This window comes from Oncorhynchus kisutch, linkage group LG24 (genome assembly GCF_002021735.2).
Source record: "Oncorhynchus kisutch isolate 150728-3 linkage group LG24, Okis_V2, whole genome shotgun sequence".
Lineage (NCBI taxonomy): Eukaryota > Metazoa > Chordata > Actinopteri > Salmoniformes > Salmonidae > Oncorhynchus > Oncorhynchus kisutch.
The window spans coordinates 30193178-30209895 of NC_034197.2; the positions used below are offsets into that span (position 1 = coordinate 30193178).

Here is a 16718-nt window from a genome sequence, read left to right on the forward strand (position 1 = left end):
CTATTCACAAAAATGTACCCACAAGCACACTGTTCCTGTTGCGCACAATCACAAAAACAATTCCTCATACAAAAACCAATAAGCTCATCAGCATGACTAATTGCGCTTCCAAAGGAGTCATCTAGGCAACTACATCAACCAATGTGATAATGGCTGTGGTAATTTTAGCTTGTTTTTGCTGTTCTCCCAATAGCATTTTAGCGATTAAATTGTATGTAAATTAGCTTTGTCTGTTTTTTAAATCTGATTTTACGGCTATTAACCTAGACAAACACACACAGGAGGTAGGCTTTGTTTTATTACCGTCCCATTCGCTCCATCTGAAGATATTGAACCTAAGGACAATTGTAATGCATTAATAATAAAGCCATGCCGAGGCACAGTGTGTATGTGTGGACGTGTTTAGCTATTTGTATTTATCAAGGCAACAGCTACTCTTCCTGGGGTCTGGCAAAATTAAGGCAGTTATACCATTTTAAAAACATTACAATACATTCATTACAGAATTCACCCATACTCCACTACCACATATCTACAACGCAAAATCCATGTGTACGTGTGTATGTTATCATGTGTGTGTATCCATGTGTTTGTGTGTGTATAGAGTGTGTATGTTATCTTGTGTGTGTATGCATGTGTACATGTGTGTATAGTGCGTATGTTATCATGTGTGTGTATGCATGTGTACATGTGTGTATAGTGCGTATGTTATCATGTGTGTGTATGCATGTGTACATGTGCGTATGTTATCATGTGTGTGTATGCATGTGTACATGTGTGTATAGTGCGTATGTTATCATGTGTGTGTATGCATGTGTACATGTGTGTATAGTGCGTATGTTATCATGTGTGTGTATGCATGTGTACATGTGTGTATAGTGCGTATGTTATCATGTGTGTGTATGCATGTGTACATGTGTGTATAGTGCGTATGTTATCATGTGTGTGTATGCATGTGTACATGTGTGTATAGTGCATATGTTATCATGTGTGTGTATGCATGTGTACATGTGTGTATAGTGCGTATGTTATCATGTGTGTGTATGCATGTGTACATGTGTGTATAGTGCGTATGTTATCATGTGTGTGTATGCATGTGTCTGTGTGTGTATAGTGCGTATGTTATCATGTGTGTGTATGCATGTGTCTGTGTGTGTATAGTGCGTATGTTATCATGTGTGTGTATGCATGTGTTTGTGTGTGTATAGAGTGTGTATGTTATCATGTGTGTGTATGCATGTGTCTGTGTCTATGTTTGTTACTTTACAGTCCCCGCTGTTCTTAAATCTGATTCTACTGCTGCATCAGTTACCTGATGTGGAATAGAGTTCCATGTAGTACTGTGCGCCTCCCATAGCTTGTTCTGGACTTGGGGACTGTGAAGAGACCTCCGGTGGCATGTCTTTTGGGGTATGCATGGTTGTCTGAGCTGTGTGCTAAACAGAGAGCTTGTGTGTTCAACATGTCAATACCTCTCACAAATACAAGTGGTGATGAAGTCAATCTCTCCTCTACTTTGAGCCAGGAGAGATTGACATGCATATTATTAATGTTTGCTCTCTGTGTACATCCAAGAGCCAGCCGTGCTGCCCTGTTCTGAGCCAATTGCACACGACTGAACAGTAGTCCAGGTGCGACAAAACTAGAGCCTGTAGGACCTGCCTTGTTGATAGTGCTGTTAAGAAGGTAGAGCAGCGCTTTATTATGGACAGACTTCTCCCCATCTTAGCTACTGTTGTATCAATAAGTTTGGACCATGACAGTTTACAATCCAGGGTTACTCCAAGCAGTTTAATCACCTCAACTTGCTCAATTTCTGTAAGAGGGAGAAAAAGGTGTAGATTCACACGCAGAGCGCAGGAAATTTTTTTATTAAGCCTTGCAGAAGGCAGGAATCATGGTCACAGGTAGGCAACGGTCAAACACAGGTAGGCAACGGTCAAACACAGGTAGGCAACGGTCAAACACAGGTAGGCAACGGTCAAACACAGGTAGGCAACGGTCAAACACAGGTAGGCAACGGTCAAACACAGGTAGGCAACGGTCAAACACAGGTAGGCAGTCAAAAACAAACAATACCTCAAAACCATACAAACAGAAAGAACTGAACTAAATAGGGAGCTGATGAGACCAGGTGAGAAACCAACACAGGTGAAAACAATTAACAAAAATGAAAGACAGGGCTACGTTCCAGAACACAAAGAAACAGGGCTACGTTCCAGAACACAAAGAAACAGGGCTACGTTCCAGAACACAAAGAAACAGGGCTACGTTCCAGAACACAAAGAAACAGGGATACGTTCCAGAACACAAAGAAACAGGGCTACGTTCCAGAACACAAAGAAACAGGGCTACGTTCCAGAACACAAAGAAACAGGGCTACGTTCCAGGACACAAAGAAACAGGGCTACGTTCCAGAACACAAAGAAACAGGGCTACGTTCCAGAACACAAAGAAACAGGGCTACGTTCCAGAACACAAAGAAACAGGGCTACGTTCCAGAACACAAAGAAACAGGGCTACGTTCCAGAACACAAAGAAACAGGGCTACGTTCCAGAACACAAAGAAACAGGGCTACGTTCCAGAACACAAAGAAACAGGGCTACGTTCCAGAACACAAAGAAACAGGGCTACGTTCCAGAACACAAAGAAACAGGGCTACGTTCCAGAACACAAAGAAACAGGGCTACGTTCCAGAACACAAAGAAACAGGGCTACGTTCCAGAACACAAAGAAACAGGGCTACGTTCCAGAACACAAAGAAACAGGGCTACGTTCCAGAACACAAAGAAACAGGGCTACGTTCCAGAACACAAAGAAACAGGGCTACGTTCCAGAACACAAAGAAACAGGGCTACGTTCCAGAACACAAAGAAACAGGGCTACGTTCCAGAACACAAAGAAACAGGGCTACGTTCCAGAACACAAAGAAACAGGGCTACGTTCCAGAACACAAAGAAACAGGGCTACGTTCCAGAACACAAAGAAACAGGGCTACGTTCCAGAACACAAAGAAACAGGGCTATGTTCCAGAACACAAAGAAACAGGGCTATGTTCCAGAACACAAAGAAACAGGGCTACGTTCCAGAACACAAAGAAACAGGGCTACGTTCCAGAACACAAAGAAACAGGGCTACGTTCCAGAACACAAAGAAACAGGGCTACGTTCCAGAACACAAAGAAACAGGGCTACGTTCCAGAACACAAAGAAACAGGGCTACGTTCCAGAACACAAAGAAACAGGGCTACGTTCCAGAACACAAAGAAACAGGGCTACTTTCCAGAACACAAAGATACAGGGCTACGTTCCAGAACACAAAGAAACAGGGCTACGTTCCAGAACACAAAGAAACAGGGCTACGTTCCAGAACACAAAGAAACAGGGCTACGTTCCAGAACACAAAGAAACAGGGATACGTTCCAGAACACAAAGAAACATTTTTCCAGCAGCAGACTATAATCGATAATGTTAAAAGCCGCACGGAAATCTAACAAATTTCTCTCAGTCAATCATCAGTCATTTGTGCAAGTGCTGTGCTTGTTGAATGTCCTTCACTATAAACGTGCTGAAAGTTGGTTGTCAATTTGTTTATTGTAAAATAGCATTGTATCTGGTCAAACACCAATTTTTCCAAAACTTTACTCAGGGTTGGTAACAGGCTGATTGGCCGGCTATTTGAGCCAGTAAAGGGGGCTTTACTATTCTTGGGTAGCGGAATGACTTTAGCTTCCCTCCAGGCCTGAGGGCACACGCTGTCTATAGTAGGCTTAAATTGAAGATGTGGCAAATAGGAGTGGCAATATCGTTCGCTATAATCCTTAGTAATTTTCCATCCAAGTTGTCAGACCACAGTGGCTTGTCATTGTTGATAAACCATTTCACCTCTTCTACACTCACTTTACAGAATTCAAAATTACAATTATTGTCTTCAATAATTTGGTCAGATATACTCGGGATGTGCAGTGTCAGCGTTTGTTGCTGGCATGCCTAAGTTTGATCATCTTGCCAATCATTAAAGCAGTTGGTAATATCAGTGGGTTTTGTGATGAATGAGCAATCTGATTCAATGAATGATGGTCCTGAGTTGCATTTTTTCATTGAAGGAGCTCCAAAGCTTTTTACTTTCATTCTTTATGTCATTTATCTTTGCTTCATAGTGTAGTTTCTTCTTCTTTTTTATAAAGTTTAGTCACATGATTTCTCAATTCGCAGTACGTTTGCCAATTGGTTGTGCAGCCACACTTATTTGCCATTCCTTTTGCCTCATTCCTCTCAACCATACAATTTTTTAATTCCTCATCAATCCACTGGGATTTAACAGTTTTCAAAGTAATTTTCTTAATGGGTGCATGTTTATTAGTAACTGGAATAACCAATTTCACAAATGTGTCAAGTGCAACATCTGTTTACTCCTCATACACACCATGGACCCAACTAATATTCTTTACATCAACAACATAGGAATCACTGCAAAACTTATTGTATAACCTCTTATACACTATAATTAGGCCAAGCCTTTGGAACTTTGGTTTTCCTAGATATGGCTGCTACATGGTGATCACTACATCCGATGGATCTGGATACTGTTTTCAAGCACATTTCTGCAGCATTAGTAAAGACATGATCAATACATATCGACGATTTCATTCCTGTGCTGTTTGTAACTACCCTGGTAGGTTGACTGGTAACCTGGTTGCAGGCACTGGTTACAGTTTGAAGCTTTTTGTTGAGGGGGCAGCTTAATGAAAGCCAGTCAATATTTAAAAATCACCCAGAAAATATAACTGTTGATATCACATACATTATCAAGCATTTTACACATATTATCCAGATACTGGCTGTTAGCACTTGGTGGTCCATAGCAGCTTCCAACCAGATGGGGCTTTAGGTGAGGCAGATGAAACTGTAGCCATATTTTAACATGAGATCCTATCTAAGCTTTACAGGAATGTGGTTCTGAATATAAACAGCAACACCTCCACCACTGGAATGTCTGTATTTTCTATAAATGGTATACAAAATCAGCAGAGGCATTCAGGGCAGTTAGAGTGAAATAAATTAGGTTACTTGCATTCAATGCCCCTGGTATAATGTACATTTGCTAAAACATTATGATGACTCAGCGACACAATGGTAGGGAGCTGGGCTTGGGTCAATGATAAGTCATTGTCTCAACGCAGCCTTATAATGCTGTGAAAGGATCCAGGAATCCAAATGATTTGGGTGGATCCCATCCTCCTTATAAAACGTGTTGTTTCCAAAAGGTATCGAAATTGTTAACTAAAGTTACACCCATTGTGCTGCAATAATCACGTTGCCAGTTGTGAAGAGAAAGAATCCTGCTAAAGCATTTAATGCCACGATTCAGAGAGGACACAGGGCCAGATATGATGGGTCTTTTGTTAGTGTCAAGCAGGGAGTCAATCAGCTCTTTAAAATCCAGTTTCAACTGTTCAGAGCTGCCCTTCATAATGTCATTAAAACTCATATGGACTACAATGGAATCAATGTCCATGTCCTGATCTAGTACATTCGGGAGCAGCTTAGTAATGTCATTTACTCCAGCTCCGGGATAGGATATTGCTTTTGCACCAGGAACAGTCACATTTCTTACCATGGAGCTGCCCAAAATCACAGCCGGCGAGAAGGACGAGGAAATCCGCCCACTCCCACGCTTCACAGGATGGTGCCTCCGACAGATGGAGAAGCCCCACTCCCACGCTTCACAGGATGGTGCCTCCAACAGATGGAGAAGCCCCACTCCCACGCTTCACAGGATGGTGCCTCCGACAGATGGAGAAGCCCCACTCCCACGCTTCACAGGATTGTGCCTCCGACAGATGGAGAAGCCCCACTCCCACGCTTCACAGGATGGTGCCTCCGACAGATGGAGAAGCCCCACTCCCACGCTTCACAGGATGGTGCCTCCGACAGATGGAGAAGCCCCACTGCCACGCTTCACAGGATGGTGCCTCCGACAGATGGAGAAGCCCCACTCCCACGCTCCACATGATGGTGCCTCCGACAGATGGAGAAGCCCCACTCCCACGCTTCACAGGATGGTGCCTCCGACAGATGGAGAAGCCCCACTCCCACGCTCCACAGGATGGTGCCTCCGACAGATGGAGAAGCCCCGCTCGATCCAGAGCAGTGAAGGAAGGTTACCGACGTTGACTTCAAAATCATGGGGAAGGAGTAGGAGTAGGTACAGCGGCCGCAGACACAGGTACCCCCAGCGACAAAGGTGCAGGAAGATCAGGCCCCCGGGTGGAGAAACTATTTGTTGTTTGTATCTGCTCTGGGCCTCCCATTGGGAGTGTAGGCTGCTTCGTTGATTGCCATGCTCCTCTTGCTGTACTCCTTCAACTCCGCTATCAGATGGGGGAGGAGAGGCAGGAGATGGCTCCCCAGGCAAACAAACTCCAGGCAACACCGGCCAGTTGGACAACGACAAACGACAAGACAGAGATGCATCCAACATGTGAGATTGCCATCCAGCCACCTTCATAGTAAAGATCAACATTCCACTCTACGTTTTAGGTTCGGGTCAGGTTTAGGATTAGGGTCAGGGTTAGGTTTAAGGTAGGGAAAAAAGGGTTTTGAAAGGGACTTAATTGTGTGTCCCCACAAGGTTACTTATACAAGACTGTGTGGGTGCGTGTGCGTGCGTGTGTGTGGGCGGGTGTGTACAAGTCTGTGTGTACGTGTGTGTGCGTGAGTATGGGGGAGGGGTAGTCAGCAAATGGGGGTGACAACCAGCAACCCTCAGCTCATGAATATTCATTGTCAAATTTAAATGTTTAACGCTCGCACTGGCAAGGAACTCACAGTGTTACTAAAAACTAGCCTAAACCCTTTGCAATGTGTGGAAGATTATGTGATACACACCAAAGACGGAAGTTCGTGTTTTGAGGATAAAAGAAGCAAGTCTTTTGTCCCAATATATTAGACACCACATAGCTGTTTTAGCCTAATTCTAGGCTAACTTTTCTCAGTTACTGGAACACTGTGATAAGGCCTACACATGAAAACACTGGAGGTAACACTCATCCTACATTGCCTAAACTATACATTCATAGCACACAAGGTGCCGCTACCGTTACCTCAGGATTATTCAGAAAGACACAATTCAGACACAGCGGGTGGGTTAACCTTTCCCAGAGGATGGGAATGAGACAAGCACAGAACCATGACTGCTCCTCCTCTCCTCCCTCCCCTCTCTCTTTTCTCCTTCATGATGATGCCTAACAGACACAACAGCCCTGTTAGAATGGCAGATTGTCTCCACTGCCTGTATCAGGGCTCTCGATCTGGCTGGCTACCCACCAAAGCCAACTAGCCAGCGCCCCACCTAGCCAAGCACATCATTGTTGAGTAGAGTGTTGTGCTTGTGTTTCTCTTGTGTGTGTCAGTGCTGTAGTACACATATTTCAAGGGTCATAGTTGAAGGGTAGGTGTTTTCCAGCTCTACATTACTTCAGACCAGTGTGCGTTTGTGTCTGCCTATGTGTGTGTGTCCAGTTCTCATGTTGATGTAGCCTCATATTTGACCGCTCAAGACTCACAAACAGGTCTTCTTGAGGACAACAGACACTCAAAAACAAAACCAGAATCAGTTGTCGTAAAACAACAATTATAAAAAAAACAAGTAGATGGAAGACGGCCAGACCAGCCATTCTCTGGGGTGGTCCTATACAGAGAGCAACCCCAGCTGTCCTGAACCGTCATTCAGCGGAGAGGAACCACAATATTCCCAATCCATAGAAACTCATTATCCGCCTTCAGAGAGAGATCACCACCACTAGTTTCTCACTGTCCAGCCACCATGCAGCACACTACAATTTAATTGGGGATGCCAATGATGCCATAGTGGTTTGATCAAATCCAGAAAGACATTACAAAGCACTCTCCACGCCTTTCTATCATCACATGGCCTGGGCCTGTCGAGTTGGGTTCAGTTGTCCTATTTTTAGCCCGCAGCATCATTTATGGTGTCTTATGTATGGTGATGATCCAATTATATGCTGCAGGGTAATGTATATCTTAGGCTAGGAAAACAACCTAAGTCAGTGAGAGGGCCTGTACGGTCAGTACCTGATCACATGACCTACCCTAAGCAGGAACAACACTGGGCCTTTGCAGAGAGAGCCCTAACAGCCTTGGTTTTATTAGATCACACTGAAACTAGCCTAACCCAATGGCCGGAGAGACATTTTCCATTTACATTTTAGTCCTTCAGCAGACAGAGCGACTTACGGTATTGAGTGCATACATTCTCGTACACACCTGACAAGCCCTGAGCTCTCGCTCTCCCTCTCCCTCCCTCCCGTTTCCACAGGTTTGGTTAAATTCATCAAAACAGAGTGAGGTGTGGCTGGCAATGACCCAACACAGCAAGGGGTCTGGGGCATCCAGAAATATGCTGTTCCAGCAGTCTTCAGGGACTCCATAGGAAAGCTGTTCCAGCAGTCTTCAGGGACTCCATAGGAAAGCTGTTCCAGCAGTCTTCAGGGACTCCATAGGAAAGCTGTTCCAGCCGTCTTCAGGGACTCCATAGGAAAGCTGTTCCAGCAGTCTTCAGGGACTCCATAGGAAAGCTGTTCCAGCAGTCTTCAGGGACTCCATAGGAAAGCTGTTCCAGCAGTCTTTAGGGACTCCATAGGAAAGCTGTTCCAGCCGTCTTCAGGGACTCCATAGGAAAGCTGTTCCAGCAGTCTTCAGGGACTCCATAGGAAAGCTGTTCCAGCAGTCTTTAGGGACTCCCTTGGAAAGCTGTTCCAACACCCCCCCCCCCCTTCTCTAATGAGAAAAAAGGTCAGAACAGAGGGGAGGAGGAGAAACAGGTGTGTCACTCTGAGCAAGGACACAGGAGTGTGTGATTGTGCTGTGTGTGTGCATGTCTGTCTGTGTGCATAGGGAGAGGGAAGCATGTCTGTCTCTCCCCCCAGCCCTCTCTCTCTCTCCCTCCCCCCCAGCCCCCTCTCTCTCTCCCCAGCCCTCTCTCTCTCTCTCTCCCCAGCCCTCTCTCTCTCTTCCCCAGCCCTCTCTCTCGCTCCCAGCCCTCTCTCTCCCAGCCCCCTCTCCTCCTCTCTCCCCCAGCCCTCTCTCTCGCTCCCAGCCCTCTCTCCCCCAGCCCCCCTCCCTCTCTCTCTCTCCATCTCCCCCAGTCCTCCCTCTCTCTCTCCCCCCAGCCCTCCCTCTCTCTCTCTCCCCCAGCCCTCCTCCTCTCCCTCTCCATCTCCCCCAGCCCTCCCTCCCTCTCCATCTTCCCTAGCCCTCCCCCTCCATCTCCCCCAGCCCTCCCTCCCTCTCCATCTCCCCCAGCCCTCCCTCCCTCTCCATCTCCCCCAGCCCTACCTCCCTCTCCATCTCCCCTAGCCCTCCCCCTCCATCTCCCCCAGCCCTCCCTCCCTCTCCATCTCCCCCAGCCCTCCCTCCCTCTCCATCTCCCCCAGCCCTCCCTCCCTCTCCATCTCCCCCAGTCCTCCCTGTTGTAACAATGTGCAAATAGTTAAAGTACAAAAGGGAAAACAAAAACATAAATATTGGTTGTATTTACAATGGTGTTTGTTCTTCGCTGGTTGCTCTTTTCTTGTGGCAACAGGTCACAAATCTTGCTGCTGTGATGGCACACTATGGTATTTCACCCAATAGATATGGGAGTTTATCAAAATTGGATTTGTTTTCTAATTCTTTGTGGATCTGTGTAATCTGAGGGAAATATGTGTCGCTAATATGGACATACATGGCAGGAGGTTAGGAAATGCAGCTCAGTTTCCACCTCATTTTGTAGGTAGTGTGCACATAGCCTGTATTCTCTTGAGCGCCAGGTCTGCCTTCAACGGCCTTTCTCAATAGCAAGGCTATGCTCACCGAGTCTGTACATAGTCAAAGCTTTCCTTAAGTTTGGGTCAGTCACAGTGGTCAGGCATTCTGTCACTGTGTACTCTCTGTTTAGGGCAAAATAGCCTTCTTAGTTTGCTCAATTTTTTCCGTTAATACTTCCCAATATGTCAAGTAATTTTCTTTTTGTTTTCTCATGATTTGGTTGGGTCTAATTGTGTTGCTGTCCTGCTCTGTGGGGTCTGTTTGTGTTTGTGAACAGAGCCCCAGGACCAGCTTGCTTAGGGGACTCTTCTCCAGGTTCATCTCTTTGTAGGTGATGGCTTTGTTATGGAAGGTTTGGGAATCACTTCCTTTTAGGTGGTTGTAAAATTTAACGTCTCTTTTCTAGATTTTAAATCATTAGCGGGTATCGGCCTAATTCTGCTCTGCATGCATTATTTGGTGTTTTACATTGTACACAGATTATATTTTTGCAGAATTCTGCAAGCAGTCTCTCAATTTGGTGTTTGTCCCATTTTGTGAATTATTGGTTGGTTAGCTGACCCCAGACCTCACAACCATAAAGGGCAATGGGTTCTATAACTGATTCAAGTTTTTTTAGCCAGATCTTAATTGGTATGTTGAATTTTATGTTCCTTTTGATGGTATAGAAGGACCTTCTTGCCTTGACTCTTAGATGATTCACAGCTTATTGGAAGTTACCTCTGGCGCTGATGTTAAGGCCGAGGTATGTAAACATTGTGTGCTCTAGGGCAACGGTGTCTAAATTACATTTCTATTTGTGGTCCTGGCAAATGGACCTTTTTTGAAACACCCTTATTTTTGTCTTACTGAGAATTACTCTCAGGACCCAGGTCTGACAGAATCTGTGCAAAAGATCTAGGTGCTGCTGTAGGCCCGACTTGGTTGGGGACAGAAGCACCAGATCATCAGCAAACAGTACACTTTTGACTTCAGATTCTAGTAGGGTTAGGCCAGGTGCTCTCTCCCCCAACCCTCTCTTTCCATCTCCCCCAGCCCTCTCTCCCCAGCCCTCTCTCCCCAGCCCTCTCTCCCCCAACCCTCTCTCCCCCAACCCTCTCTCCCCCAACCCTCTCTCCCCAACCCTCTCTCCCCAGCCCTCTTTCCTCCTCTATCTCTCTGTGTGTTGTCCAGTAATCCCTGGTGTCCTAGTGAAGGGTGAATTCCCAGGGCCGGAATCCTGCTGGCTAAACAGGTGTTATCAACACGACAGTGCTCCCAGGCCTCCAGAAGAGAAGGAATGAGGGGGAGGGGAAGTAAGAAGGTCAAGGAGGAGGTAAAGAGAACAGGAGAGGTATCTAGCTGTGAATGGCCGAAGGTGTCTCCAGTGAAGTGTTCGCTTTCTAACAATGGTTTCAATGGGGTCAAGGAGGAGCAACAAACACAGGGTAAGGATGAGCCTCAGAGGTCTTCAATATCGTACACAAACACAAACCAGCCGAGCTCATGTGAATAATGTATCTGTGACATGTAGACACTGGTGCGTCATTTATGAGGTAAACTAAAACAGGGAGCAGTTGTCTGGTGAAAATGTCTGTAAAAAAAAGGACAACATCCTGTTGTCTGCCCGTCTGTGTGTGCATGTTTGTGTGTGCATGTTTGTGTGTGCATGTTTGTGTGTGCATGTTTGTGTGTGCATGTTTGTGTGTGCATGTTTGTGTGTGCACATGCACAGTGCATTGGGAAAGTATTCAGACCCCTTGCTTTTTCCACATTTTGCAATGTTACAGCCTTATTCAAAAATGGATCAAATATTTTTCCTCATCAATGTATACACAATATCCCATAATAATAAAGCGAAAACAGGTTTTTAGACATTTTTGCAAATGTATTAAAAATACCAACGGAAATACCTTATTTATGGTCGAAGGCACTGCATCTCAGTGCTAGAGGCGTCACTACAGACCCTGATTAAATTCCAGGCTGAATCATCAAGCCATGATTGGTAGTCCCATAGGGTGGCGCACAATTGGCCCAGCGTTGTCCAGGCTTGGCCGGGGTAGGCCGTCATTATCAATATGAATGTGTTCATAACTGACTTGCCTAGTTAAATAAAGGTCAAATAAATCATAAACAATAATACATTAGTATTCAGATCCTTTACTATGAGACTCGAAACTGAGCTTAGGTGCATCCTGTTTCCATTGATCATCCTTGAGATGTTTCTACAACCTGATTGGATTCCACCTGTGGTAAACTCAATTGATTGGACATGATTTGGAAAGGCAAACACCACAGTTGACAGTCCATGTCAGAGCAAAAACCAAGCCATGAGGTCGAACCAATTGTCCATCGAGCTCCGAGACAAAGACTGTGTTGCGACACAAATCTGGGGAACCAAAACATTTCTGCAAAACCTGGTTTTGCTTTGGCATTATGGGGTATTGTGTGTAGATTGATGGGGGGGGGACTATTTAATCAACTGTAGCATAAGAGGCTGTAACGTAACAGAATGTGGAAAAGTGAATACTTTTCAAATGCACTGAACGTGTGTCACATTCCTGCCCTGTGGTGACGGTCGTCAACAGCCCTGGACCCCCCCACACACATTACGTCGGAAGCAAAGAGCATTCAGAGAGGAGATTGATCTCCAGGAATCCCACAGCCAGCCAGGCAGCTACCCCCGAGGCAGGGAGAGGAGTGAAGCACCCTGGTAGAGTGCAGAGAGTGCTGCTGTATGGGAGATGATGGCATTGTTGATAGAAATACTATTACATTTCCACCACCATCATTCACACTATTTTTCATACAGTAATGGAGCTCTCTGGAACACGGCTGTACTCACCAGTCTAGAGATTAGGCACTATATGAGAGAGCAAATGGAGCAGAATATTGTTATGGACAAAGACATGAGTATGAGTTACATTGTAACCCACTGTACTGCAACAGGTACAGTACTATACATGGATTGAGGTTGTGAATTGAAGGCTTTACATCACTTTGATTGAACCCTTTGTCATCTACATTCTCCACAACTGTCATAAACGCTAGCCACTCAAATCAAGTAGAAATCGTTGCTACAAAACCGTGTGTCAATTTCACATGCGCTTGGAATGGATACAGCAATTGAGCTACCACTTATTGGGAATAGAGCTCAGCTTAAGCATGGTTCCACGCCATGCTGCTGTGTTGTTTATAGGAGAACCAATCAATCTCTAGCGGGGGGTTACTGTGACCTGATAGGACCTGGATGACATCACCATGGCCCCTTCGTGAATTCTGACCACTGCACACACACATTTTACTTTTGCTAGCTGTGAATGGCAAGAAGTGTCTTCTTGACTGAGAAAAAAACCTTTTCTCCTCTCCTCTCCAGTAAGGCATACACTTTTTAATGATGGTTTCAACAGGGACATGAAGGAGGAAATCAAATTCAAATATAATTGTCACATGCGTTGAATACAACAGGTGTTGACCTTACTGTGAAATGGACAAGCCCTAACCAACAATGCAGTTAAGAAAAATAAGAGTTAAGAAAAAATTTACTAAAGTTTAAAAAAGTTACAATAAAATAACATTAATGAGGCTATATACCGGGGGTACTGGTATCGAGTCAATGTGCAGGGGTACAGCTTAGTCGAGGACAAATACACTCTTAACAAAAAAAGTGCTATCTAGAACCGGCTGTCCCTATAGGAAAACCCTTTGAAGAACTCTTTTTGGTTCCAGATAGAACCCTTTCCACAGAGGGTTCTACCGGGAACCAAAAAGGGTTCTCCTATTGGGACAGCCAAATAACCCTTTCGGAAGCTCTTTCCTAAGAATGTCGTACCCCTCCCCTCCCACACCCCAAACAGGCAAACATTCCATGAATGTGTTCATATCTGAGCTTTACTCTCTCTCTCCCTCCTCCCTTCACTATGTCCTTAAACCTAATCCCTGGTGCATGGAAAGAATTACCAGAGCTATGGTTTTTTAAACAAATAAATGGTTGAGTAGAGATGGGGTTACTGGTATTTTAGCTGTTGATATGGTTGTATACTAGGGGCTTACCCAACCTCACTGTGTGAGAGAGATCTTTTAATGCCATCATAAATAACATTCTCACACCCTGTCACCTCCACTTTCCCCTCCCTGCAGCAGGGTGGTGGAGAGAGGGAGAGATTGGGGGGGGGGGGGGGGGGGGCTGAGCAAGATCGAAAAATTCAGTGTTTAGTTAGAATGGGGAGGGGGCACTTACGGCAAGTTCACAGCCATTATGTGTAAAATGTCACGTCTCGCACTCCACTGATCACAACCGGGGAACAATCTCTCTCCAGCAGGTTGTAACTAGCTGAAGCCTCACTTTGTGGATCATAGACTCCCATGGTGATTATTGGTCGGGTGGAAGCTCTCCTACAAAACGATCTATCCAAACTAAACTAATAGGATCGTACATCACAGTCAAAAAGGGATCAACTGTTTGAAAGCGGGCCATTTGTGAAATCAATGAAAGCCAACTCACACGTGTATTTGTTTTCACTGAGGTAGGATTACAAACGGACACCTGACACAGTGACTCAACCGGTGACAAGAGGTTGAACAGTCTTTGTAAAACTCCCTGGTGTGACTGATGTAGCTTAGCCTACTCTGACGTGCCACTCACAGTAACAACTTTAGCTGAGAAGAAACAATGGTGCTGATGTTGCACAAAACACCAATACAATAGGTTACTGTGGCAATTATCACGCACAAATCACAGTACACATTGGATAGCAGTACATGGATACACTTGTAGGCTACAGTACAATTGTTTGGTCAGCAGAGGTGCGTGGACATGTTTGCACCAGTGTCATAGGGGCTATTTTGCATTTGTGGTGAGTTGATCTGGCCCAATAACTGCACATAACTATAGCTTGTGGATAAGGGAGTGCACACACACCACTCTTGAATCTTGCCATATGTTCCCTCGCGACTCGCGAAGTGGCCTATCCTCGTGGAACGGACGAGGTGAAGGAAAGAAACAGACAGTGTGCTGCACGTGGATGTTTGGCCACACAATAGGCCTACTGTATGCCAATTGTATTTCACCGGCCATCAAGCTGCCTTCATCAGCTATCACTAATTCAACACGAAAGCACTGGTAGCAAAACTGGTCAGTGTCCACAGTAAATTCACAATAACGTGGCACGATAAAACAAATATTTAAAAAATGTGTTTCACCCAAAACAACATTTAATTTTCTAAACAAAATCAAGAAACAGAGCAAATTACACTTTTTGTATTCGGCTATAGAAATAACGGGCCACTCACCAGCTGGATCGTGCAAAGAAAGATGAGCGTGCAACGTCCGCTGCAGCACCCCATTGTATTAAAACCCAAATAGCACTCGAGAAACGATGAAAACACACACGGTCTAGACTGGTTCACTATGGCAAGGACCTTTCAGTGCAAAGAATGGCTTCAAGCTCGGTCAACGGTGAAAACTGTGTCTGTAAGCTCCAGGCACTGGCGTCCCATGCATTTTCTTTCCCCAAAATGATCGCTTTGTGTGTGAGAGGGGTAACTTGAGTTGATAGCCTACTACCGCTAGCACTCGAGTGTATGTGTGTGTGTGTGTGTGTGTAGCGGGGCAAGAAGGGGGATAGGCTAGATGGTGTCAAAAACGGATCATTGGATTTAACAGTGTCCAGTGACACTGGTCTGGTGTTCTCACCTGGTCCCTGTAATGTTTTTCCCCCAAGAGTTTAAACACAATTTTCATACGAACTCTTTTCCTAACACGTTATATTGAGTAGGCTACATAATTATGCAAAAGTGGTAGGATATTGTTTTAAATATCCTGTTACTCAACATTTTAGGTGCGGAGATATTTTTGCTTCAATATTTTCACAATTTGTTTACAAACTTCATAATAAATGTTGGTAAAGGTGAAACCTAAAAGTAAAGTATTAGCGCAGTGTCACCTACTGAATGGCATATTTCTCTCATTAGAGTCACTGAGGAGCGATGAGTCCTAAACCATTACGTAATTTAGGCGCCACCCGCTGTTCATTTGACGCTATTACATCAACACAAACAGTCGGGAACGCCTTCCATCCTTTTCATGGCCGCATTGCTTATGCATTGCTTATGTTGAACCCTTGTAAAACGATTGGTCACTAAATCCGTAGGACCATGTAAAAAACAGTTGATCACTGTGCATGCCCTCACCCCTATATACTTATAACTTATTGGTTTGGGTCTGCCCTCTATAGTGTTGTCCAGTGTTAGAACCTGATGTTGAGGCCCATCACTGTACTCTTGATAGTCACCACCAGTGGTGTAAAGTACTTAAGTAAAAATACTTCAAAGTACTACTTAACCCTTGTGTACTTAACCCTTGGGTAAAAAATGACACACCACTATGTTTAAAAGCAGAGAAAATGCCCCTAAATTATATTTTTTCAACTTGAAATTTGATGACTTTTCCTAGAGTGACCCCAACATTAGAAAAAGTGAAACATCTCCTTTGTTCATATTTCCATGAAAACTGTACACCACCAGGGTACAAAGATTGTCTTTGGGTCATTTTTGACCTGGCAGTTGTAAAATCATTTACATAGCACAAAAACCACAAAGACACGCACACACAATGAGAAATTGAGATTATGTGTGCTACTGATTGAACTCAGCCAGCAGCTCCAGAAGAGGAAGATCCCCATGGTTGACACAGTTAGAAAGAACAAGCCTGAGCTCCCCCTGCACTCCTCACAACAAGGGGGAGAGAGGCCTTCTCATCAAAGTTTACCTTCACCCACACCACCACTCTAGTTTCTTACCTCCCAAAGAGGAACAAGAATGTGGTCCTCCTGAGCACACTGCACAAAACGGCTGAGATCAGTGATCGTGAGGACAGGAAGCCAGCTATCATCCTGGACTACAACCAC

General features: G+C 44.9%; 1 protein-coding gene across 3 annotated transcripts in view; it reads right to left on the reverse strand.

Annotated features, from left to right (window-relative positions):
* LOC109869786 (sodium/potassium-transporting ATPase subunit beta-1-interacting protein 3) overlaps positions 1-15424 on the reverse strand; it is a 119020-nt gene extending 103596 nt beyond the window's left edge. For all 3 annotated transcript variants that reach the window (XM_031804061.1, XM_031804059.1, XM_031804060.1), the window contains exon 1: positions 15103-15424. In XM_031804061.1, the coding sequence (XP_031659921.1) occupies positions 15103-15156 (54 nt within the window). In that variant the 5' untranslated portion in view covers positions 15157-15424. The remainder of the gene's footprint in view (positions 1-15102) is intronic.
* Positions 15425-16718: the final 1294 nt, after the last annotated feature.